This window comes from Caenorhabditis remanei, chromosome III, assembly GCF_010183535.1.
Source record: "Caenorhabditis remanei strain PX506 chromosome III, whole genome shotgun sequence".
Taxonomy (NCBI): Eukaryota; Metazoa; Nematoda; class Chromadorea; order Rhabditida; family Rhabditidae; genus Caenorhabditis; species Caenorhabditis remanei.
The window spans coordinates 7,174,049-7,199,766 of NC_071330.1; the positions used below are offsets into that span (position 1 = coordinate 7,174,049).

The window sequence follows — 25,718 nt, forward strand, 5'->3', positions numbered from 1 at the left end:
AGACTGCTACTCTTTCGATTTAACAGGTAGCTTGACCGTCTCCAAAGAATAGATTATTTCATTCATTTTCCTTATCACTAGGCTTCTCACTTGACCGTAAAAGAACTTCATTGTGTTCCAAATAGGTATATTGCCCTTTCCTGCATTTCTCTATAAATTTTCTTTTCACATTTCCCATTCCTCTAGAAATAACTCATCTAACTACTAGTTCATCCGACTATTGTCACCCTAGTGGTTTGAAGATTGTGATGAGTGTAACATGCACTTAGACTCCAACTGAACGTGCAATTGGTCACATATCTTCAACCATCTGCGTCTCTTCTTCTAACTCCATTTTTCTCAACCGTCTCTCATTTTTCTATACTCTCTAAATCACACGTCTTTCTTTTAGATACACTCTTTACATCAATTTTTTGGAAAACTTTATTCCAAGTCATATCTGAAAAAACCCCACGTCAAATTCTGATTTCTACTGTATTTTTTAAATTTAAATTTTCAGACCTTATGGAGGAGGATCCACTGGAAGCAGAACAAGAAGCATGGAGAAAAGAAAGATTACGAGTTTTAGAAGAATGGTGTGAGGTGAGAATTTAGAAATTAATCTGAACCTATCTGATCAAAATCTGATCTGGGAATACCCGCGACAGTCTCTTCATAATTATAATTTTTATTCAACTATGACAAACTGAAACTGATTCTTTCTCTATATGATAATTTTTGTTCACATAATCTCGCTTTATTGCTAAATTTCTCAGGTTTTTAATCCAGTATAAACTGTACATTAGTCTGATAATATACATCTGATATACAAAGTTTTCTGAACTTCAATATATTTCAGATTGAACTAAAAGGTGCAGATGCTCTGAAAATGGATGTAACACATGAACCAGGATCTCCAACAGTTGCAGTTGCAGCAGAAACATCTCTTCAAGATCTTTATCCACTTCTGATTGCCACATCATCAAACACAGTACCACAACAATCGGGTGATGATGGGGCAGAAAAAGAAATCAAGAAACCAGAAACATCCGATAATCGTTCAACATTCGACCGAATAATCGATGTCTGTCTATGTCGTCCTGTGAAGGCTCAAATGAGTCCAAAAGCATATACAGACAAGACATTGATCATGAAACTTGCTCAGATACCATATGATCACGAGAACGGGACACATTGGTTGCTTCTCTCCGATTACTTCAATAATGTTTCACGTTCATTGATGACGTCTTCTGAATACTCCCACGTCACCAATCCATCACGAGTTGGAGCTCATTGGGTTACTGTAGGCTTTCAGTCTGCCACTCCACACACAGATTTTCGAGGTTGTGGTGTGCTCGGATTACTGCAAATGCATACATTCACACAAAGAGTTCCAGCGAATATACTACGAGCAATTGTACTTTTAGCAACTACAGAACCTACTGTGAGTGGATTCTGGGATTTCAGATGTCATGCAAACGTTCTACTTTTCAGGATTTCCCCTTGGCAGTTGTTTCAATTAATATAACAAGTATCATTTTAACACAATTGCAGAAAGGAGCTTTCGATGGGTGAGAATTACAAGAAGAATCCTATTAATCTGTTTCAAAATATTTCAGATATGGAAACGAAAACGAAGGTCTCTATCCCTTTTTCTCGGCTCTTCATGCAGCTTCAATGGCCCGATTCTGCTCAATTTACAAATCACAAAACTGCACTTTAGCAAACACTCAAACTATTTTCAGTGGTATTTAATAGTTTTACTTCTGAACGTATCAATATTTTTGCAGAGATTACTCGACAACTCGAAAAATCACCGGTTTCTCTTTTAATGCTTCTTAATGCTTCAAGCGACGAGCTCATCAACACTCTCCTGTGATTGCCATCCGAATGAAAACTCTTTCTGTGACTAAAAAAACAAATTGCTTTAACAGATAATATTAATGAATACTTTGGCTTGAAAATGTTCGAGTTTATTTATGCACATACGGAATTTACAATAAAAATGACAATAAATAGAGTGAGGATTTCAGCAAAAGAAGCAGGCTTGGATAAGCGTGAAGAAGCGATGGTAGCGTTAAAAAATGAAGGAAAACAGGAGACTGAAAACAACTCGAATTCTAGAGCTTTCAATGCTAGAATTGAGTGTTTCCGGATTGATCGATAGCTTAGGCCTCGTCCTTGTCCTTAGTTCCGTGTTTGAGCATGCGAGTGAACTCGACATAATCGAATTGACCATTCTGAAATAGAAATCAATGTTTATCTAACTTAAATATTTTGAAAACCTTGATTGGGGCATCTCTAAACAGTTCATCCACTTGTTCCTCGGTGTATCTCTCGCCCATTGTCGTCAGTAACTCTCGAAGATGTTCTTCGTTGAGTTTTCCAGAGTTGTCCTCATCGAAGCACTGGAACGCGTTCCGAATGACTTCTTCCGGATCAGTACCCGTTAGTTTTTCACCAAACAAGGTAAGGAACATGGTGAAGTTGATTGGTTGGGCGCCAGGAGCCTCATTAATCATGGAGTCAATGAATTGTTCTGACACTTCTTTTCCCAGGGAAGCGAACATATCTTTCAAATCTTCTTGATCAATGAATCCGTCACGGTTTTGATCGATCATGTTGAACGCCTCCTGTAAACGAAAAATTCTTTGATTGATTTGATGATTGAACAACAATACCTTGAACTCTTGTATTTGAGCTTGATCGAACATTGCGAAGACATTTGATGTGGCTCTTTGTGGTCGTTGGCGACGGTTGACGGTTTTACGAGAGGCCATTTTGCGATGGGTTTCCTGGAATGAATAAACTTAGAAGGTTAAATATGTATGATAGCAATTTAGAGTTCACGGAAAGTTGAAAAAAATAAGAGGGTATCAACGAATTTTTGCCTTCAACTGCCTTCAAGCAGTCGTATACGACCAAAAATGTATGAATTTAAAAAAAGAGGAAGGAGCTGAGTCAGAAAGAGAAAACAACAAAAGTGGGCGGCAAAAATTGATAAAACAATAGTGAGTCATCCAATACAAAATTTTTCATAAGATGGTTTTCTTTCATCACGAATCTTTTTTGCTTTACTTTCTGTGAACATAACACATTATCGTTGATGCAGGCATTAAAGCAAACTTTCTGTCCATATATTTCGAGTATCTTAGAATCAAATCTTCTCCGAAATATGACAGAAATGGAAGATATTGACCGAGTAACAGAAGATTAATATCATGTTGGAGAATCCGTGACTGCCCGAATTTAGGTTGTTGGATATTATCGAAATAAAAAGCTCCGACATTTTTGTTTCGACAAAATTTTTCAAACGAGCTTGAACTAGTTCTAAAATCAGATTTGGAAGATTTCTGGCAGTTCTTAGATTTCACAGCTTCAGGGCCTCCTTCAACGTTTTGATTTACAATGAAACTAAAACCTCGTAATTGTCTACAATTTTACAACACATTGTTACGAAAAGAAAAGTAAAATCTTTCTTGGCATCATTAAAAAATATTTTATATGAAACGAGATTGACCGTCTACTCGTCGAGAATCCGGAAAGGAAAAAGAGTATATGAAGTGATTCACGACGGGCAAACATAAACGGAAAGAACGAAACAATCGATATTCGGAAACGAAGAAGCAATGCGACGGCGCGAGAGAGTATAGGCAGGCATACCCTCACAATTGTGTTTATACGGACAGTCTCAGGAGGCTTTGGAAGGACATGAGAACGACAGGGCGGAATCGTCGCGATGAACAAGATGCGCGTTGGAAATGAATAGAAGTGAATCCAAGTTGAGAAAACAGAACGTAGATAAAACCATATCATTATCTCTGTCTAAATTGGGAAATGTTTTTAAACTACTCAAGTGAAAGTTTCTTAGAAAAAAGAAAGAAATTATAACACATTTTGAATGTAGTATTCAGATTACGCGACACGTCGCTTCTCTATTCCACATATCTATGAAGAAGTGAGTCATCACTGCAGCTGTCGTTTCAGAGCGCAATTTGTTGAACGGACAACTTCATCTTATTCATATTTAAGAATTTATCTATTTTTAAAATTATTAAAATTTTAATTTTTGAAAAGAGACTGCTAATTGAAGTCGCAATATTTTTAAAAAATTAAGAAAAAGCGCAGAAAACTCTTTTCAAAAACTTTTTTGAGAGCGCGCCAATTTAAAGGCACATGTAGTTTCGCAACAGCGATATCTCACCACGAAATACACTATTTGAATTTTCTCCCGCTTTTTCGTATTTTATATTTTCTATGCAGATGGTTCAACGCTTTTTCATAGAGTTTTTGATAACTTCTGTTCCATTGTGCATTTACTGAGAAGTTCTCTCTAAACGCAATTTTAATAATGAATTTTCATCTGGTGCGTCTGTACTCCAGTCTAATTACGTAATTTGCATCATGATTCATTCTGATTAGCTTATGGTGCGTCCAAAGTTGCTGCAAAACAGCAAAAACGACAAATCTGCGGTGTCCAAAGTTGATTTGTAGATTTGCAGGTTTGCAGTTATGCGTTATCGCTCATCCCTAATTTTTCAACTGCGAAACCTGTAAAAACTACAAACCTACAAATCAACTTTGGACGCCGCAGATTTGTCGTTGTAGCAACTTTGGACACACCATTATATTTTTCAATTTTCACAGTCCAGAATTTTCTTGAAGGTAAAATGAACACTGCTTCTCTCGTCCGCTCCCTAACCCGCGTGGCTCTCCGATCCACAAACGTTGTCAAAATGGTATCTCCGCGTCATTTTTCACAAACCGCCAAAGTTATGTCGGTCACCCCCGAACTCCAACAGGCTCTGAACCGCGAGATAGAGGCTGAACAACAATTGAGCAAAGACAATCTTCAAGGCGCTGTAGCCCCTACTTTCCCAGGATTCGCTGTCACAACCAAAGAAGCTGAAGTTCGACTTACAAAGAAGAATGGAAATGAAGAGTGAGAATAGGATATTTTCGACAAATCTTGATTGAGACTTTTCAGTATTCTTGTTGTTTTCAACGTGAATCACTCTGTCGACATGGATGAGGGATTTGATGATGAGCCATCTCAAGCCGTGGCTCCGGTTCCAGTTGCTCTTCCTCCATTCACCGTCGAAATTACCAAAGGAGATCAAAGACTCTGCTTCCATCTCGAGCTTGTTCCGGTTGATGATCAACCAGATGAGTGTAAGAAAATCAGCGTCACTTTAAAAAAGTTAAATCATGTTTAGACGACTTCCGTGTAGAAGAGTTTTACGTAGCTCCATCAGCTAACAATGGAAATGAAGATGTACCATCGGAAGTTTATGCTAGTAGCGGAAAGTACATTGATCCGGTGAGTTGTCGAAGAAGGATTTTTTCAAGTTGCTACCTTTTATACTAAGTTGGAAATGTTCATTTATCACACACGGTTGAAAAACAGAATAAGATGAAAAGCTGATTATACTTCGGAAATTATATGATTTTTATGATGCGTCCAGAGTAACTTTTCCGCGGACTCAACTCACTTTTCTATCAACCCGCGGGGTCCAAAAGCGCAAAAATGTGAAAAATACTCCGCAGTTCCTCCAGGAAGACTGATGAGGTTACAACATCAACTGCGGCGTTCATCCCTTTCCATTTTCCCACGCCTTCACCCGCTGTTTACTGGGTCACCGTTTATTGATTTCTTTTCTTTTCAGGACCTCCACGATCTCTTGTTCGTGCGTTATTTGGAAGAACGCGGTCTTGACGCTCGGTTCTGCAAAACTCTTGTTGCGTACGCCACTCATTATGAACACTCGCAATACGTTGGACTCTTGGATAAGATTAAGAAGTTCATTTCCAAATAGATTCTCTTTATCTTGTTCTCTCTTTTAAAAATAATTTCTGTTGACTTTTTCTCGTTATTTTTTAGGTAATTTAGACTGTTTTCTTTCAATCATAAAATAGTTTTCTTTTGTTGCGTTTTTTTTTCTAATTAATATTCTGGTCTCTTAAAGAATGAACCCGCGGTTGGATTGCAATTTTTGCTGTTAGCTCATTTTCTTCAAAGTTTCTATATTTCTGACATCGTTTACTCTTGAATTACTCGTACTATCTGAATAAGGAGAATAATAAATTTTCATGAATCTGTATTTCAGATGAGTGAGGAACAAGTTCAAGAATTCAAATTGAAAGAAAATTGTGAGCTGAGGTTTGCGGCTGGTGAAGATTCTGATGTTTGCTTGGAGCTTGTAAATGGATATGCGGAAATTTTCGGCACGCAACTGATACTGAACAAAAAATACATCTTCCCAGCCAGTAAGTTTCTGAACTATATGACATCATTATCTGGGTATCGAGTTAATCAATTAATAATTCAGAGTCACGTGTGGCAGTTTTCACATTCACAAGTGCTACAGTAGAATTGGTTGGTGCTACTGAAAGTGCATACGTGGCAGAGACTACTCCGATGATTATCTATTTGAATATACACGCTGCTATGGAAGAAGTTCGAAAGAAACGAGAAGAGCAGGCATTTAATACTTCAAATAAACCAAAAGGTCCCAGGTTGTTGTTAGGTAAGCAGGAAATCTGTTATCTTTTGTCCAGAAACTTACTTTAATCTTTTACAGTTGGACCAACGGATGTTGGAAAAAGTACAGTTTCACGTATACTGTGCAATTACTCTGTTCGTCAAGGACGTAGTCCGATTTTCGTTGAACTTGATGTTGGTCAAAATAATATATCAGTACCAGGAACGGTTGCAGCTGTTTTGGTACAGAAAACCGCTGACGTTGTGGACAGTTTCGAAAGAAATTCTCCGTTAGTTTATAATGTGAGAATTCGAAGAAAAAACCTGTCAACGAAACGAAATAAAATTTCAGTTTGGCCACACATCACCGTCTAAAAATTTGTCTCTCTACGAAGCACTTTTTAAGCAATTGGCATCAACTATTAATTCTCAGGTATAATAATAATGAAACAGTTAGAAGCGTGTTGTGTGAATCTACCATTTCAGATCCAAGAGAACGATGAAGCGAAGATCGGTGGAATGATAATTAATACTTGTGGATGGGTTGATGGAGAAGGGTGAGATAATTCATTAAAATTCTATGCTCATTATTCTATTATTTCTCATTATTTCAGTTATAAGTGCATCGTGAAAGCAGCATCGGCTTTTGAAGTGGATGTCGTAATCGTTCTTGATCATGAGAGGCTTTACAGCGATTTGAGTAAAGAATTGCCTGAATTTGTTCGAGTAAGCGATAATGATTAAATTAAAATCATGAAAAAAGGAAATGCATTATGTTTGTTTTATTTCAGTTGACACACGTTCCGAAATCTGGAGGAGTTGAACAGAGAACAACCCAAATTCGGGCGAAGATGAGAGGAGAAAACGTCCACCGAGTAGGTTTTGAAGAAAATAAATTTGACGATGTTCAAAATTTATGCAAACAAATTTCAGTATTTCTATGGAACTCGTTCTAACAATCTCTACCCATTCACTTTTGACGTCCCATTTGATGACGTCACACTGTGCAAAGTTGGTGCCGAGCAGGTAAGGAACGCTTCCTATAGCATTCCATGAAAATACAAGCTACTTTTAGCTTCCCGATTCGTGTTTGCCTTTTGGTATGGAAGTAGAGAATCATGAGACAAAAGTGGTTGTTATGGAGCCATCAGTTGACATCAAGCATCATCTGTTCGCTTTCTCGCGTAGTCAGAAACCCGATGAAACAGTACTCAAAGAAGCGGTTCATGGATTCTGTCTTGTTACCGAGGTTAGCTTTTACACCTGATAGTAAAGAAAGCATGTACGGTTTAGGTCGACATGGAAAAGCGAACGATGACTCTTTTGTGTCCCCAGAATACGATCCCGTCGAAGACGCTCGTCTACTCGGAAGTTACTCATCTCGATGATCAAATCAAGCGTTAATTCCATATTATATCAATTTCCTTATTCGCTTTTATTTTCTGTGGATACTTCTGATACTCTCATAAACATTACAGATTTGCTCGTATTTGAATCATTCACAATTTATTGAAGTGACGATCGTCATTAAAATATAAACGAAGTTTGGGAATTGGGTTAGCTTAAAAATTTCTTGACAAAAGTGATGAATCATAAAAATATAGTTTGGTGGGGGACGCGTTTTCAGATGAGAACAATGAGACATTTGAGAGGTGGGTGAAGAAGAAGAAAAAGGAGAAAGATCTACACAGTACTAAAGATAAACAATGCTTCGAAAGAAGAAAATGAGGAGTAAAACTGGGTATGAAATTAAAACGACGGGACTAACACCAAGAATTGATGGCCAAATAGAAAATAAATAATGATTGGAAAGGAGTTAAAGACGATAGAATCACATCGTCGATTGTGCCTCTTGAACCGCAGTTTTGAAAGCTGTAGCAGTAGCCTCATCCTTGAACTTGGCGGTGAAAATAGCAGCATCCGCATTTGATGGGTCTTCAGAGAAGTCCTAAAAAATAAATCAATAACGACTACTGCATTCAATGAATTATACCTGGCACATGAAGGTGAGCACATTCGGCAAGTTGGGTTTCGGGTTCAATTTGATTGATTTGTCAATGCGGAAATTGGCACACAGTTTGTGAACTTGCTCACGGCGCATCACGATTCGGTACTTCCCGTCCCTGCTTTTCAGAAGCTGAAAAATATAAAGTGGAACTGTACTTGTTTTAACTATTCAAACCTTAATATCTCCAAGACCGCGTTCTTTATTCTCCTGAAGGTCGGAATAGTATTTGTAGAGCTTGCATCTGGCAGTGAACATGACCTCTTCGTCTTCTTCTCCAGTTTTCACTTCAATCAAGTCAGGGAGTGGGATAACTGGTTTGAAATCAACTTCCGGTTCGTACTCTCCATCTCCTTCCTCAGTAGCATCTTCGGTATCATCGTTTCTGGATGTAGATGTGACTGTAGTATTGGGTGTGTTGGACTTGCTACCGAAAACACTCGTCTTCTTCTGGGAGGCTAATTCTTGTTGAGCTTTCTGGGCGTTTGTGGTGTCGAATATTGAGCCAGTTCCACTGGTCGCCAAAGAAGCAAACGTCGTTCCTCCTGACGCAAAGCTGCCAAACACGTTCTTCGGTGTCTCGGAAGATTTTTTATCATCTGCTACGGCCGGTGAAGACGCAGTCGTTGCCTGTTTCCCGAATGAAAACGTAGGCTTGGTTGCAGTTGTTTCCGAAGATTTACTGAACGAGAAGGATGGTGTAGCTACTGGTGAATCAGTTTTGGACAATCCACCGCCAAACAAAGAGTTACCAGCTGAACTGACTGGCACTGGAGAAGAAGTTGAGCCTGTAGGCTTATTGAAATTGAAAGAAGGAGTAGTAGCATTCGTTGCAGCTGCTGGTTTGTTGAATGAGAAAGTTGGAGTATTTGTGGTTCCACCTCCGAAAATGTTGGTGCCTTTTGGAGTTCCTCCCCCAAAAATGCTGTTGTTCGTGCTTGGAGATCCATTGAGAGATGCACCAAATTGAGAGGTTTGAGCAACCGGCTCTTTTGCTGGAGCAGATGCGCCAAAACCGAACGTAACCTTCGGAGTTCCTGGATTTGGCTGAAGCAACGATGGTCTGAATAATAAAATTATACTCGAACAGTAACTATTTATTTTCCTACTTAGAAAATATGTTCTTTTCTTTCGCAGATCCGTCTTTGGATGTTCCACAGCAGGCACATTCATCAACATCGGGTTTGCAGTGGACATAACACACCGAGCATTCCCACGATCCCGGTTCTTGTTTGAACTTGTCGCCAAAACCATTAACAGCGCTTTTGTTCGCTGGAATTTCTATCTCTTCTTTAATTTCTTTTTTAACTTCAGTTTTTTTCTCAGCGGGTTTGATTTCTTTATCGATAGTTCCTGTAGACTTGTGTTCTGCGACAGCCTTTTCGAAAAGGGTTTTGAACTCGGTGGCGATATCCACATTGGCAAAACGGGCAGAGAGTTTCACATGAGCAGGTTCATCTTCAGAGAAGTCTTCACAGAACCATGTGTAGGCCTTCTCATTGGATTTCATTTGCTGAATGCTCATCGAGCCAACAATCGGGAAGTTGGCACAAACTTTGAGAACCTGTAAAATGAATATAAATAAAGCAATGGCATCAGTCATGGGATCGTTTGATTGAGGCGGAGTTCTTTTACATGGAATAACCTGAATATTCCAGCATAGCTCTTCGCTTCCGTTCACACTATTAGAAGGAAGCGTCTCCTCCGAAATGGTCACCTGTTCTCGTCGCATAACAACTCTCCATGACTTCTTTTCCTTGTTGTAAAGAACTTTCAATTCACCAGTTCCTCGTTCTTTCCATTCACTTGTTTCGTTGGCAAATATATAGAGCTTAGCACGATTTGTAAAAACCGCTTGCTCTTCCTCTTCACCAGTTTTGACTTCAATAAGATCTGGCAACGGAATAACAGGTTTGAATTCGCCTTCTGGCTCGTAATCTTCTTCTTTATCATCATCATCATCACCAGGTGGAACGACTGCTGGAGAAACAGCTGTCGCTTCAGTTTTCTTTCCGAAAATTGGAAGAGTTGGAGTGGTTCCACCGAACGAGAACCCAGAGGATGCCGGTGTTGCAGCATTCTTTGGTTTCTCAGGAATAACAACAGAAGTTGTTTGCTTTTCAGCAACGGACGTTGTCGACGGGAAAGATGGTTTCGAAGTTGGGATTGTCACTTCCGCAGTTGGAGTTGCCTGAAAGTTCTTCGGCATGGGTTATAATTGAAAATTGTATTTTCATCTTTACCTTCGGCAAAATTGAAATTGCGGCAGTCGGCGTCGGAACTTGAGGTTTCAATTGTGGTGCTGGAGTACTCATTGGCTGTTGGACAGGAATAACTTGCTTTGGTGCTCCATTTGCGGCACTAAATAAGTTCACCATTGCTTGGTTTTGAGCGTGGGCTTGTGCTTGAGCATGAGCAATATCAATCTGACGTTGCATCATAATAAGCTGTTGCTGTTGTTGCAGTTGTGCCGGTGGAATCATTGCTGCTGCGCCAAGGGAAGAAGCGTCTCGTGCAAGAAGAGCGTGAATAATTTGATGGAGTCTTTCCAACTCCTTACTATGAAGAGCATTGATATCTGATAACTGTTTTTGAGATCGATCGTCCGAGCGTCGAATATCTTCTCGGAGTTGTGAGATGCCAGATTGATGCTCAAGCTGAAGTTTAGAAAGTCTTTCATTGACAGAAATGCATAACAAACCTTCAAAGCCTCTAGTCCTTTTGTAAGGGAATCAAACTGCAAAGCCATAGTCTGTTGGACATCGACGACACCGGCGACAACGCGTCCGATAGTCTGTAATTGCTTCATTTTTTGGTGAGTATAACTATTCATGGCAAAGTCACTCACCGTCTTTTGATCGCTCATCACGGACACGATTTGAGCTGAAAAATATATATTCTAATGCTTAGAAAAAAAATTGAGTCAGATTGAAAGGAAAATTGAAATGGGAGCAAATGTCATCATTAGAACTTCAGGGGAGATGAAAGTTGGCGGGGATTTTCATACGAGAGTGTCAAAAGTATTTCAATATTTAAATAGCGAGGAAATATTAACAAGGTGTAAACTGTGTTCCGAAATACGACTACGGCGTGGAAGACTAGATTACCGCAACAACAGTTTTAATGTACTTTCCAGTTCAAAATTTTACAAGAAATCAGTTTTGAACTTTAAAAAAGCGGCTGGACTGGGCGCGAAATTGTCTAAATTTCGAAAGCGTTCAAAATCGGGGCCGCGGCGAGACCAGTTGCGTAAATCGACACGAGCGCCTTCAAACATGAGTTGGCAATAATTCTTGGAAATCTACGGATTTCATCTAAAAAAAATCCAGCTTTCATTCTTTTGGTACGCTAATTCAATTGAATATTTGGCTCTAAAAACAGCAAAAAACACTTTATTTATTTAAATTGTTTTATTATAAATTTAGTATTATTTCAAACAAAAGAGTTTTCAGACTTCATGAGTAAAATGGAAGTAGATAGCAGTTCATCTTCGTCTTCCGATGAAGAATTCGAGTCATCCTCTACGAACACTGCGTTTATTCATTCCGCGTATGTTTAATTTATAAATTATTAACCGAATAGACAGTTCGACAAATATTCAGAAATGAACCTGACTACCGTAAAAACTGTAATAGAAGCGCCCCTTTATTAGAGGCGCCCCTCTAATAGAGGCGCCCCCTGATAGTCGCTTTGAATAATAGTGGCGCACCCTCTAATAGAGGCGCCCCCTTAATATGCTTGAGATATTTTTCTGTTTTTCAATCATTCATTTTCAAAGTTCGTGAAAAAAAAACAATAAAACCTAACTTTTTTGTTCAAAGTACTGCAAATTTCAGGATATTTGAGTAATTTTGCCAGAAAAATGTTAGTTTGATTGAATATTAATGACTTAAAAGTTTAAAAAAATAGCCAAACGGGCAGGTTGAAAAATAGAGGCGCACCCTCTATTAGAGGCGCCCCTGTAATAGAGGCGCACTTTCAGAAGGGGGTTGAAAAATAGAGGCGCATGCGCCTATATTACAGTTTTTACGGTAAGTAATTTCGGATTTCAGACAAGTGAAGTTATCTGTTGGGAGCGAAAATGCGGCGAGCACAGTGGCAGATGTCATAAAAATCGATAAAGAACCGAGCAGAAGTGGTGCGCGAAGACAAGTGTCAAGTGAAGGAGAGTTCGTTATTATGTGAGCCTCTTTATTCTCAACTATATATGTTTCAATTTCATTTTTTCTTCCAGTAATATCGAAAGCAGAGACCCAAAATCTCTTTCAAAATCAATCAACAATGCAGTCGAAATGATCGATTTGTCGCTGAAAACGATTAAAATGTGTGAAAGTTTCGGAAAAGCGAAAGAAAGCGGATTAAAAAGAAAACTCTCTGAAAATTCTCAATGTTGATCTCTTCATATGTATCTATTTTGTTATGATGTTATTGTTGTTTGTCAAAATGCCAATTAAATTTTTTATACAAGATTTATGTATTTTTCAGTCATAAAAAGGTAACTTGCCTTCTCATATCTACCCAGTTTTATATGCAAGTTTAAGTAAAATGTATAAAATAATTTATATACAAGCTCAGATGTTCAAAAACCTAAAAAACCGATTGGATAATGAAGCTGGAAAGCTGAAGCAGTCAGCGCAACAATATACGGAACAAATAGCCGCTCAAGTTGGGCAATACAGACAGGCTATGGTAATTATGATTTCTATTTTGCCCTTCAACCGAATTTTATAGAACGATCAGCCAACTGGTAGTGATGCCTCTGCGTCCATTTCCAAAAGATTCCTAAACACTGTCACGGGGACAACTAACACAGAAGCGGGAGAAACTAAAAATAATGATCTTGCAGAAACATCCATGGTAAGATTTCAAATTTTCAAGAAGTTACACATTTAAAAAAGGACTGAAAGATTGTCTGATATTGGAAACTTTGTATTTCTTATTCGTTAACTTGAGAACAGTAACAACTAAATCATTTTGCAGGAGTCCTCATCAGCAATAATGTCTGAAATTCCGGAAGCTGATTTACTTGGCCTTGGTCTTGCTTCAAAAGACTCACCTGTTAACCGTCGACGTCGTTCTCTTTCCGAAGACTCAACTCATTCAAATGAGAGCACTTTGGCTGCACTTCTCCAATCGATTCCGAATGCACTTTCTTCTGCCTTTGAAACAATACCTTCCGACTCTGAAAGCGTATCTAGTGATGCATTCTCAGTTAGATCCACAAATGATCCGGTAAGTATATCTTATCATAATGAATGTTCTATTTTTTAAATTCTTTTTAGGCATACAATTCTCGCTTGAAACAACGCATTGCTACGTACAAAGCCAAATATCGTGACGCAGTCCACCGCCACAACAAACTAGTCGACGAAGTCAATGCAACCAAGAGAATTCTTGAGAAGACACAAGACGACTGTCTTCAAAAAGTGGAAAAGCTCCGATCGGAAAAACGAGTTCTTGCTGAAAAACTTCAAGCTTCTGCTGGAAATTCCAGTGGGACTGAAGAGTTGGAGAAAAAATGTGAAGACTACAAACGAATGCTTGAGCAGTGTAAAATAAAAATCAAAGCATTACAACAAGAGAAGAAAGAACAACTCATTAACGTCGATGAAGATGAAAATCCACGTGTCAAAGAGATGGAAGCAAGAATTCAGAAAACGGAAGAAGAATGGACGAATCGCATAAACGAAAGTGACCAACAACACGCAATTACTTTAGCTACCACAAAGGCTGAAATGCACGCAGCTTTGGAAAATAAGGACACTGAGGTACGAACCATTCTGTAATAATAGTTTTCCGAATGTATCTTCATTTCAGATCGAACAATGGAGACGAAAGTGTGCCGTTCTGGAACAACAAGATGCTGACGCAAATAAGAGGTGGAATGACAAAGTTGAGAAAGTCCAAGCGATGAATAAGGCTTTAGAAGCTGAAAAGAACGAAATGATTGATAAACTATCAGAAGCAAAGACACAAGGAGTGAAAGCAGTTTTAGAAGAGGAAGAAAGAAAAAGAAATTCTTTAGAATCGGAACTAAATGAAGAAATTGAACGCTTAAAAGAAGAAGTAGAGAAAATGAGGTTGGAAATGACAACATACAAAGTACGATTGGAAGCCAAAGAATCAAGTGAATTTGATGAGCAAAAAGAAGATGTTGAAGCAGTAAGCAGTCCTTCATATTTAAAGAAAAAAAAACAATTTTTCAGCTGAAACTCGAGATGAGCAGGGCACAGTCGGAAAGAACGGATTTAGAAGTCAAAATAGCTGAACATATTACAAGTTTCGATATATATCGTGCAGAAGCTGAGAAGACGTTGGCCGCAGCGAAAGAACAGTTAGTTTATTTTATTTGCCGCTGATCTATGTTGAATCTCGGGAAACGGTGTAAGAGCATGCTGGCACCCGAAAACCAGAAATTTAGAGATAATGAGACTTAAAATAAATGTTCTCTTTCACCCCTTTTTGAGTTCTAAATTACTCCTGGTTCCTACCCTTGCTTTTGTTGATTTATATGTTGTACGTAATGTGATCGAGTGTAATAATACTTGATGGTTGGGGTTGTACAGACCCGGACTATCATGTATTAGCGGAATAACCTTCTCATCTCTCGATGAGAACCGTAGGCTTCCTCTGTGTGTGTAGCGGTTATATCTCGATAAGACACCTCTTCAACACGTTGCGTTATTTCTATAGATTTATTCATCAAACAAAAGTAAAGAAAAGATAAGAATCATTAAAAACCGACCTCGAATACTCTGACAAGGAGCATTTTATACACTCCTTATCAGTAGTATTCTCGGTCGGAGAACCTTCTAGAAAACGGGGGTTGACGTCAGGACTTACGTCCATGACATCCCCCACCCTTAGGACTAGCTCGTCCCGGGCGTTAAAAAGAAAAATATAAATAAATAAAAGAATTATTAGAAAGATGTATGTTCTGCCGGCAACTGCTGGATACGTCGACTGCGTCGCAATGCATTGTCCAGTAAGGTGGGTGTCGACTGCTCCAAGGATCCTTCTGCTTGTTCTGGCATTTGATGCGGCTCCCCATGTACAGTGAAACGTCGTCGTTGTTGTTGCGTGGGGTGATCCAAAATACTTCCCGCACTGTTGGTTCTCCTAGTCCTTGGTTGACGACCTCTCTTGTCTCCTGGTGTTGGCGAGCATTCCTCCTCCTCAGCATCCGTGGCACTGTTGCGGCTTGTTCTTGTAGTCTCGTCCTGATCCTCCTCGATGAACTTCTTCACGCGATTCTTGTGAACTGTTTCGAGTTTTCCTCTCTCAGTCTTCACTGTGATCGTGGACGCGGTAGTAGCAGTGATAATGACCGGTCTTGCAAACTGATACATCAGTTTTCCCGCTGTGTGGTCTTTTATCACTACCTTGTCTCCAATTTGGAAGTCAGGTTCGGCGACCTTCCTCCTTGCGTCATGCGTCTTTTTAGTCTCGTTTTGAGAATTTTCCAGTGTTCTCGACACGAGCTCATGACATTGACGGATGGATTCGGTTAAATTTTCTACCAGATCATCATCGTTCTGATAGCAAGGTCGAAGAGTTTTCAACATGATATCAGCCGGTGATACGGTCACCCTCCCAAAAACGATATATTCCGGGGGAAATTTTACGGTGGAATGATACGCCGCATTATACGCGTGTATAACCAAAGGTAATTTCTCGTCCCAATTGGAATAGTTTTTTGGGTTTTCGGTAGAAAGTGTCAACATCTCCTCGAGAGTACGGTTCAGTCGTTCAACTGCTCCGTTTGTTTCGTGGTGATATGATGTTGATAGTGAGTGTTTCATTTCGAGGATTTTGCAAACTTCTCCGAAAATTTCGGAAGTGAAGTTACGTCCTCTATCTGAAACTACTTCTTCTGGAATACCGTGTATTGACACGATATTTTCAATGAAGAATTTGATTGTGGTTTCTGCTGTCTGGTTTGGAATTGCTTTTGCAATTGCAAATTTTGAAAAAGCATCCGTTGCCACAATGATCAGTCTGTTACCTTGATAGGTTTCTGGTAATGGTCCCATCACATCAACGTGAATTCGTTGAAATGGTCTTCCAGGGATCTCCCAGTTTCCTAATGGTAACACATGAGTGTAAGCTGGTGGGTTCTTTCTCAGTTGGCAGTTTTCACATGCCCTGATAACCTCCTCTACTTCTTTTCTCATGCCATTCCAGGTAGCAATGTTTTCCATTTTGAAAATCATCTTGGCTGGCCCAATATGACTGTTTGCCTTATGAATTTTCCTGATAAGGTTTCTAGTCTCTGGGTTTCCTCCTTCAATAAATATTGGCGGAGTTTGTCCTTCTCTTCTCGGAATGAGGTAAACAATACCGTCAATCAACATAAATTTGCTACGCAATTTTCGTGTTTCGGTATCGTCTGAATCCTCGAGAAGTTTCTTACGGATGTTTTGGACCAACTTGCTGTTGTTCTGAATTTCTTTCAGATCCCTGGACTCCTGTTCCGCTTCCGGGTGACAGATAGCGGTTACCTGCTCGTCTGTATCACTCCGTTGTCGCGATAGTGCATCCGCCAGTGGGTTTTCTTTCCCCGGACGGTAGACTATTTCGACGTCATACATCTGAATGATGGCCTGATGTCGGAGAAGTCTCCCGCTCATTTCCTTCTCCTTTCGGTGAAGGAGGGACTTCAAAGGCTGGTGGTCTGTTACCACCTTGACCTTTTTCCCGAAGATGTACGGGCGGTAGTGTTGTAGTCCCCAAGTTATAGCGAGAGCTTCGGATTCTATCGCTACATATCTTTGTTCCACCGCCGTAGTTGGTCGGCTTGCGTAGGCTACAACCTTCAGATCTCCATCCTGCTCCTGTAATAGGACTGCGGCAATACCAACTTTTGATGCATCTGTATGCATCTCAAAGTCGCCGTCCATTCTTGGAGTGGTGAGTACTGGCGGAGACATCAAAGCATTCTTGATTTCCTCGAAAGCCTTCTCCTCCTTCTCTTCCCATTTGAATTCAACATCCTTCTGGGTGAGCGTGGTAAGAGGTTTTGCCATGATTGCATAATTCTTTATGAATCTTCGAAAGTATCCCGCCATGCCCAAGAACGATTTAACTTCCGTCAATGTTCTGGGTGTGGGAAATTTTCGAATGGCTTCGGTTTTCTCTCCATTCGGTTGGATCGTATTATTTTCAATGATGAATCCTAGAAAACTGATACGAGTTCTCCCGATTTGAGATTTCTCTGCTTTGAGTTTCAAACCCATTTTTATCATAAGTTTGAAAAACTCTTCCAAATCTCGGATATGTTGTTCCTCTGTTTTAGAGACGACAATTAAATCGTCCACATAGAGGATCATTGTTCCCGAGAATTGTTTTTCAACCTCCGACATTGCCCTCTGGAACGTATCCGGAGCTCCTTTCAATCCCATGGGCATGTATCTATACTGAAATACTCCCATGTGGCTGCAGAAAGCGGTTCGTTCCTTATGCGCTTCGTGCATACGGATGGTATGAAATCCTTGGGCTATGTCGAATACCGAAAAGATTTTTCCTCTTGAGGCTTCTTCGGTAATATCCAAGGTATTAGGCATGATATAAGTTCGACTTCTCGTGATAAGATTCAGTCTTCTGTAATCTATCACTATTCGAATATCTCCATTTGCCTTGGGGATCATTAACAAAGGTGAAGTGTATGGTGATGTTGATTCTTCAATCAACCCATTTTCCTTCATAAACTTTATTTCTTTTTCCAGTTTCTGCCTTTGTTCCGGACTTAGCCGATAAGGTCTCGACTGTGGAATTCTATGGTTATCGTTGAGTTCAATATAGTGGGTTGTAGTTCCCTTGAACCTTCCGATTCTTCCATCCATTCCTACAAAAGCGTCTTGGAATTTCGTGATAAGAGTTTTTACCCTCCTTTTCCCGTCTTCTGACAGTGCCGATTTTTCCAAGTCGATTTTTGAAAGAACCGATTCCGCGTTTGCGCATACTGTGTATACTTTCCGCCTGGGTTCTCTGTTTTCTTTCCAAACTTCAGCTTCTGCAATTCTGGTTTTTACAGGTGTTACAGGAAAGTAGGTGGCCACCTCATAAAACTGAATAAAACTTTTAGTGCTAGATTATGGATATTCCTAGGCCTAGTCACTTTTGAAAGTTCTAGAGGCTGGAATAGTAATTCACACTCTCGAATTCTGAGAATCGAGTTCCACAGAAGCAGTATACTTCTGTGAAGAGTGGAACCTCCATGTAATAATACTTGATGGTTGGGGTTGTACAGACCCGGACTATCATGTATTAGCGGAATAACCTTCTCATCTCTCGATGAGAACCGTAGGCTTCCTCTGTGTGTGTAGCGGTTATATCTCGATAAGACACCTCTTCAACACGTTGCGTTATTTCTATAGATTTATTCATCAAACAAAAGTAAAGAAAAGATAAGAATCATTAAAAACCGACCTCGAATACTCTGACAAGGAGCATTTTATACACTCCTTATCAGTAGTATTCTCGGTCGGAGAACCTTCTAGAAAACGGGGGTTGACGTCAGGACTTACGTCCATGACACGAGCATAATTTTTCAAAACTGAATATATGTTTATTAAGGATGTTAATTGTTCTTACAACATCAACTTGGGTTAGTTTAATTCGAAAGTTAGTGTATAGGAAAATTATTTTCCAATGATTTAAGTAAAATAAGATTTCCCCTTCTGCACTACTATGTTATTAAGTTAAGAGTATAAGTTTGATAAGTAGAAATGAATTTCTGTTTGGAGTCGGCTGGTCCGAATGTCCTATTGATTGCATCAATTTTGTTTGAAAACGCCTGAAAATAACAGATTCGAAAAGAAGGTCTGCGAGTGTGACAAGTGGCGCGAAAAGTACGAAGAACGGGCCGTCGCTTCCGAGCACATCGCCACCGTCGAGTTCGAAACGCAGGAAACGGAGTCTCATCGTACCTTGGAGTATGTGATATTCTAGAAAGAAAGTTATTCTGAAAAAATCTTTGAACATAATGTGAAATCTCAATTAGGTTCTTGACTGTCACTATCGCAATTCTAACATTTACTATCAATCCCATCTAGCAGAGCTGTGCGGAATTCCTTCTTCCTTCTTCCAGGCATTTTTTCACTTCCTTCTTCCTTTTTCTTTCTTCTTTTTTTGAAATTTTATTCCTTCTTCCTTTTTCCTTCTTCCTTTTTGAAAATTTTCGTTCCTTCTTCCTTCTTCCGTCTTCCTTTTTTGAAATTTTACTTCCTACGTCTTTTTCGTAATATATTTGAAATTTTAAATACTAATTTTCGAATTTCCACCAAGTAACGATGCTCCGACGCGTGTTGTTTGTATGTTCCTAAACAAGATGACAAATTTCGACATCCGTTTTGAAAAAATTACTTCCGACTTCTGTCCTTTTTTCACTTCCTTCTTCCTTCTTCCGCCTTCCTTTTTGAAAATTTTATTCCTTCTTCCGTCTTCCTTTTTGAAAATGTTATTCCTTCTTCCTTCTTCCGACTTCCTTTTTTGAAAATTTTACTTCCGCACAGCTCTGCCCTCTAGTCACAACAATAGATATGCCTTGTGTGAAATATACTTGTTTGAATTCTTGGTTGTTTATGTTTGTTGTGTTGCACACAAAACTTGTGTAGTTATGCACTGTATTGTGTTGCATGTGTAGACGCAGTAGTTTCTTAGAAAATACAAAATGAATTAATATTCATGAAAACCCCAAAATTTTCTTCACAACAAAGCATAATAGAGTTGAATCAACTCAATTCAATTACTCTTTGTAAGTCTCCTCCTCTATCCTGATTAGTAATCCAATCCCATATCCATTGCGGTCCGTAGAGAGAGTGAGAGAGATTTAGAAAATATTACTGAACGTATCTCAAGCTGTCATGGGACACTCCACGGAGATTTATATTTCAGTATACGTATGTTTCACTGATGATCTGTTGCAAAAATGAACCAAAATTAGCAGTTGTTTCGTGTAGAGTTGTTTATAGTGAGGAAAATGTGCATCTTCACTCTTTTTCTTGTTTTTCCTCCATTTTCTGGAAAGGAATGTCGCCAAAATTGTTTCTTTACTTCTCTTTTCCTCTCTCAGTTCTTCGGTTTTCTTTTTCAATTTCAGTGATGAGCAGTAGCAGCAGCACATCACGTCTTTTTTTCTTTTGTGTCGCCGTTTTGTCGCAAATGCACTGCATTATTTTTTTTTATCTAGGAGCTCCATCTAATTCCTCCTTCACGGCCAGTTCTTCGTGAAAAGCGTCTCTGTTTCTTTTTTGGTTTATTCAGGAGCATGAGAATTTTCAGGTTCTAGTAATGAACTGCATAGATTTTGCATATATGAGAATTTAAGTACTTTTTCGCGGAGAGCCCCACTGCGTTCCTCGAATTACACATGTAAAATAATAAAAAGCTAACCGTCATTTTTATCCCGACTTTAGGAATTCTAGACCCCGATATCTTATTGATGGGTGCTCCGTAAAAGCAAAAAATTATTAAGTTCATTACTGGAACCTGTATGAAAATCAAAGGCTTCCTATATTATTATTTTAAAATAGTTTAATCCACTTTTTTTTAGTTCGTGTAGGTTAAATGATAAATTAAGTTAACAGCTGTCCAGACTAATAAAAAAGAGCAATCTTCTTTGTCTGAAGAAATTCCTGTCTATCAAAACAATTTGTTCAAAGTTTTGATGCATGAGTGAAAAATATCGCCCTTCATTGCTTTTCTCAAACCACATTCCACTAACTTTGTTTTCCCCAAACACAGAATTTTAAATTTCATCAAACGATAATGCTGAAGATCAAATTTTTTTGTTACAGATTCGAAATTGAAAAGAAAGCTTTGACTGAAAGATGTGAAGAGCTGACCTTGACATTGGAACAAGCCGATAAGGAGAAAAATGAAATGGCGGTAATATTACCATCTTTTAAAGTAGTTTTTTTTTCATATTCTAATTTCAGCAAAAACTATCTCGCCTTCAACAAGAAATGCTTGAAAAATGTGATGCACTTCAAATAGAGTTGAACGAAGCTAAAAAATTGAGAGAAGAAACACAAAGAAAGTACGATGATGTTGCACAGAGAACTGAACAAATTCAAAAAGAGTTAGAAGAAAGCAAGAAATCAGTTGCGAGTGACAAAGAAGCATTTGAGGTTTATAGATTCCTATGCAATGTTTTAATTCTAGTCAAGTTTTTTTTTCAGAAAGAAAAGGAACAAGAGAATGCAGAACAACTTAACAAAGCTTTGGAAAAATTGGTAATTATCACTGAGGTCTTTTTACAATAAAACACATTTAATTATCAGGCTGAAGAGCAACAAGTTCTTGAAAATGTCACCAAAAAGTTGGAGAGATCTGAAGAAGAAATGGCGTCATATCAGAAAGCTATCGATGAGTTGACACAGACGTTGGAAGTGTCTCAAAAAGAATTGAGTGATGCTAAAGAAGAATTAGATGCGGTTAATGTAAAACTGGACAGTTCGGAGGTTTGTGATATCATATTTTAATAAATTCAAACAAATTGAGAATTTCAGACATCTCTCAAAGATTTTTCTGACCTCGTTGACTCGCTGAAACTTCAACTTGTCACTTCGGAGAAACAGAAAGACGACGCTGTGGAGTTGTTGAAGCAGAAGCTTGAGGACGTGGAAAAGAACCTCGGCGAAGTTGGCGTTCAAAAGCAACATCTCCAAGAATCAATGACTGCCGAGCTCAAAACACGCGCAGAATCAGAAGAAGCACTTAAGAAACAACTCGAAGAAGCACAAGTTACGATTGAAAACCTCAACAAAGATGTCAACAACGAACGAAATTTAAAAGCAGCTTTAGAATCAGACGAAAATGCAGTGGTTACGGAAATCAAAAAACAATTGGAGACTGCCAAGCGAGAACTCGAAATAAGCGAAAAAGAAAAGGCAGCTCTACGTGAACAATCCCAACAACTTCAAAAAGAGCTTTACGCTGGAAAAGAGGAAATTCAGAATCTACAGAAAACATGGGAGAGTGAAATGAGGAAGATTACAAATGCTTCTGAAGAGATGAACTCTGCTCGGAAGCAACTTCTAAAAGAACTCGAAGAACTGAAGGAGATCATGAAAGAAAAAGAAGCGGAGAAAAGTGCAGAAATTGAGAAACTTGAAAATGCTGTGAAAAATTCCGGAATACAACAAGAAACCGTATGCTCAAAAGTTCAAAATCTTGAAGCAGCATTGAAGAAATCAGAAGAGAAAGTTCTGGAACTCACGAATGCTGCAACTAATGTTTCCTCCGAGACTGATAAGCATACCGAACAACTTTCAATGCTCCGAAATTCACTTGAAGAAGCTGAACAATTTATCCAAAAATTAAAAACCGAAGTTACCACCCTCACAACTGCGCTCGAAATTTCAAATTCCTCTTTGGAAGCCTCTGAAGTTAAAATTCAAGAAATTTCTAATCAAATCTCTTCTCATTCGGCCAAGCATTCCGAAGAAACTCAACAACTTCGTACGTCCCTCAATGAAGCAGAAAATCTCCAAAAATCATCAAATGATGAAATTGCACGACTCCAAAAGGCTTTAGAAGAATCTGACGAGTTTTCCAAAACCATTCAAAAAAAATTTTCGGATCTTGAGCAACAGGAACAGTTGAAGTCTTCTGAAGAATCGGTGCAGATACAATCTATGCAAAGGTCACTTGACATTGCAAACGAAGAAATTCGCAACCTCCAACAGAACGTTGAATCTCTAACATCTTCATTGGATTCAGCAACCGAAAATACACAATTAATGAATGTCGAGATAGAAAACTCGAAGTCTTTCAATGAAACTTTGAAAGATAAGTTAGAGAAATTGGAAAAAGAAATACAAGCTAGAGAGCAAAATGAAAAAGCTTTAACTGAAGAGGTAGAGAAAATAACCAATATTACAACATAAAACGTAGCTTTTTTAGATCAATGTTCTGACTGCAACTCTGTCTGAAAAAGAACAGCAATCTGCCCAAATTATCGACCTTCAAACCAGATTGCAGCAGATGGAAATTGAAAAAGAAGAAAAGGTTGAATCAGTCCGTGTTCAGTTACAACAGGCTGCTCAAAGCTCGAGCTCTGCTGAACAGATCACAGAATCACTTCGCGCAGAAGTAGATAACTTAAAAGCGAAGATTAAAGAGAACGAAGAGGCGAAGGTAAGTGGGATTTTAACTGTGGGACTCGATCTTTCCACTCATCTGAGAATATGCTCAATTAATAATAAGTAACAATACTTTAACCTTCCAATAATGGATTTGTGGACGATTACAATTGATAATGTCTATTCGCACAAACTCAACTAATATAACCTTTGTCAAGCATGCACTATCCTCACATCCTGTTATTCTTGTTCACACAGCCTGTTTTTAGATTCAAAAAACATCAACTGAGGAACAAAAAGTGCGCGAACTTAACGACTTGAATGAGAAGATGCGTGTCGAGTTCATCGCGAAGGTCTGAACTTTTTGAGTTTATTTGGATTTAATTCCCAGTTCAGCTTTTAGATAATCGCAATCCAGTGTTTGAACTACTTCTATGCTTCTATTAAAATACATTTAAGAAAACGTTTTCACAAATCTAACATATTTATTAGTTATGCAGTGTTTGATTGAGAATTCCCTAATTAATTTTTATCCATTTTCAAAAATTCCTATTACAGGAGAAGATAATTTCCGATTTACGTGCCGAACTCTCTAACATAAACACAGAGCTTGTTGTTCAAAAAGCAACCGTGGAGAAGACAAAAATGAATTTGGAAGAAGTTGAGACGAAAGAAAAAAGAGCTGCTGCTAATCGAGAGAATGAAAAATTAGAAGAGATACGATTGAGGTATAATTTCATTGAAAGAATCAATAGTATGATATTTATAATTTCCAGAGAAACTTTCGCCAAAGAGTTGGAGGCAACGAGTAAAGCCTTAGACACAAAGGAGACTGCATATAACGAGCTGAAGTTGAAAGCTGACAATAAAATCTCTAAGATCAAGTCCCAGTTTGAAGAAAAGTTGAAAGCGGAAGCGGAGAAACATGAGATCGCTCAAAAATTCCAGGAAGAAGCTGTTGAATCTCGTATCAAGAGTCTAGAAGCTACAACCGAGCAATCAAAATTAGAGTCAGAACAACGGTTGAGAAGTTTCGAAGAGTCTTTGAAAACTGCCAATTTGGAGAACGAAGCATTGAGACTAAAAGAAGAAGCGTCTGAGAAAGAGAAAAGTCACTGGGAAGTGGAAAAGGAGATGCTCGAAGGAGAAGCGAAAGAACTCACTGAAAAGATTGAAGGGTTGGAATCAGAAGTCAAAAAACTAACAGCAGCTAATGAGAGCAAGGCAGCAAAAGCTGATACAGATTCTAGAAAAGTGGTTCGTGAACTACAGAAAGAAGTGAAACAATTGTACAACGAACTGAACGAGAAAAATCAACAATTTGATAATCTCCAAGAAGAACTAAACCGTCTCAAAACTTCGGGCGAATCGTCTCAAAACGGTCAGCTTCAAGTTTCGAGGCAGCTGGATGACGATGACAAGAGAAGCGAATTTTCGGTAAGCTTTTAAATTGTTTCCAGCGATTTTTTTATTTATGCATTTTCAGTACAAGGAAGAGATTGCTTCACTCAAACAGAAACTTGACGCGTCTCTGAACGAAGCTGATGATCTACGAATGCAAGTATCACGAAGTGACAAAGGATCCCGTTCGAATGGTAGCGCAATCAAAACAAAAACTCCATCGATGGAATTACATGGAATTGCTGATCCAGCTGAGGCAGAATATCTACGAAATGTTCTTTATCGGTACATGACAAGTAGAGAATCACTAGGAAAAGAGTCTGTGGTGAGTTAGCTTACATGAGAACATTTGTCGTCATGACGTTTGAGAAATTGGTGAATCTTCAATTACGCTGATGACTCTTCAATATTATGCTTCCATATTTGACACAATATATCAATTTACAGACTCTCGCTCGTGTCATTGGAACAGTTGCTCGTTTCGATGATTCTCAAATGAAGCAAGTCATCAGCAGTGAAGAGTCACGACAAGCTAGCTGGGCAGCTGCAGTTGGTGACACAGTCAGTCATGCTTTGAACAGATAACCTTCTACGCAGCTACCTGATATTTTTATCAGTTTTGCTCAATCCTACCTATTCTGCCTCGTAATTTTCTGATTATCAAAAATTAGGTATATGTTTCACTTTTTGCTTCGATATTAGATTAACCCCATTAGAAATTTATTAATTATTTGATATCTTCTACCGGTTGTTAGATGTAAAATAT

The 25,718-nt window shown here is 38.7% G+C and overlaps 8 protein-coding genes across 8 annotated transcripts; 6 read left to right on the forward strand and 2 right to left on the reverse strand.

Annotated features, from left to right (window-relative positions):
- Positions 1–504: 504 nt before the first annotated feature.
- On the forward strand, positions 505–1,858 carry GCK72_009670 (uncharacterized protein; the record flags this gene model as incomplete). The annotated part of the gene is made up of 5 exons (XM_003112937.2): positions 505–582; positions 839–1,423; positions 1,474–1,550; positions 1,599–1,726; positions 1,770–1,858. The coding sequence occupies 5 exons, from the start codon at positions 505–507 to the stop codon at positions 1,856–1,858; spliced, it is 957 nt and encodes a 318-aa protein (XP_003112985.2).
- Positions 1,859–2,147: 289 nt separating this feature from the next.
- Positions 2,148–2,759, reverse strand: GCK72_009671 (uncharacterized protein; the record flags this gene model as incomplete). The annotated part of the gene is made up of 3 exons (XM_053727483.1): positions 2,148–2,219; positions 2,265–2,612; positions 2,661–2,759. The coding sequence occupies 3 exons, from the start codon at positions 2,757–2,759 to the stop codon at positions 2,148–2,150; spliced, it is 519 nt and encodes a 172-aa protein (XP_053587060.1).
- Positions 2,760–4,649: 1,890 nt separating this feature from the next.
- On the forward strand, positions 4,650–5,795 carry GCK72_009672 (uncharacterized protein; the record flags this gene model as incomplete). Its single annotated transcript, XM_003113104.2, has 4 exons — positions 4,650–4,921; positions 4,967–5,151; positions 5,196–5,299; positions 5,646–5,795. The coding sequence occupies 4 exons, from the start codon at positions 4,650–4,652 to the stop codon at positions 5,793–5,795; spliced, it is 711 nt and encodes a 236-aa protein (XP_003113152.1).
- Positions 5,796–6,086: 291 nt separating this feature from the next.
- On the forward strand, positions 6,087–7,864 carry GCK72_009673 (uncharacterized protein; the record flags this gene model as incomplete). Its single annotated transcript, XM_003113317.2, has 10 exons — positions 6,087–6,246; positions 6,309–6,506; positions 6,561–6,763; positions 6,813–6,893; positions 6,947–7,017; positions 7,075–7,186; positions 7,252–7,335; positions 7,394–7,486; positions 7,536–7,709; positions 7,754–7,864. 10 exons carry the CDS (start codon positions 6,087–6,089, stop codon positions 7,862–7,864), a joined length of 1,287 nt encoding a protein of 428 aa, XP_003113365.2.
- Positions 7,865–8,291: 427 nt separating this feature from the next.
- On the reverse strand, positions 8,292–11,331 carry GCK72_009674 (uncharacterized protein; the record flags this gene model as incomplete). The annotated part of the gene is made up of 8 exons (XM_053727484.1): positions 8,292–8,408; positions 8,454–8,597; positions 8,643–9,528; positions 9,575–10,029; positions 10,183–10,656; positions 10,709–11,122; positions 11,167–11,259; positions 11,314–11,331. The coding sequence occupies 8 exons, from the start codon at positions 11,329–11,331 to the stop codon at positions 8,292–8,294; spliced, it is 2,601 nt and encodes an 866-aa protein (XP_053587061.1).
- A 600-nt stretch (positions 11,332–11,931) lies between these two features.
- Positions 11,932–12,859, forward strand: GCK72_009675 (uncharacterized protein; the record flags this gene model as incomplete). The annotated part of the gene is made up of 3 exons (XM_003112988.2): positions 11,932–12,014; positions 12,518–12,646; positions 12,700–12,859. 3 exons carry the CDS (start codon positions 11,932–11,934, stop codon positions 12,857–12,859), a joined length of 372 nt encoding a protein of 123 aa, XP_003113036.1.
- Positions 12,860–13,040: 181 nt separating this feature from the next.
- GCK72_009676 (uncharacterized protein) lies at positions 13,041–14,824 on the forward strand (the record flags this gene model as incomplete). Its single annotated transcript, XM_053727485.1, has 6 exons — positions 13,041–13,154; positions 13,197–13,322; positions 13,446–13,697; positions 13,748–14,233; positions 14,283–14,627; positions 14,672–14,824. 6 exons carry the CDS (start codon positions 13,041–13,043, stop codon positions 14,822–14,824), a joined length of 1,476 nt encoding a protein of 491 aa, XP_053587062.1.
- Positions 14,825–21,233: 6,409 nt separating this feature from the next.
- GCK72_009677 (uncharacterized protein) lies at positions 21,234–25,537 on the forward strand (the record flags this gene model as incomplete). Its single annotated transcript, XM_053727486.1, has 11 exons — positions 21,234–21,353; positions 21,404–21,595; positions 21,647–21,700; positions 21,749–21,928; positions 21,977–23,326; positions 23,373–23,606; positions 23,821–23,904; positions 24,110–24,279; positions 24,328–24,988; positions 25,038–25,277; positions 25,400–25,537. 11 exons carry the CDS (start codon positions 21,234–21,236, stop codon positions 25,535–25,537), a joined length of 3,423 nt encoding a protein of 1,140 aa, XP_053587063.1.
- Between the last annotated feature and the right edge of the window lie 181 nt (positions 25,538–25,718).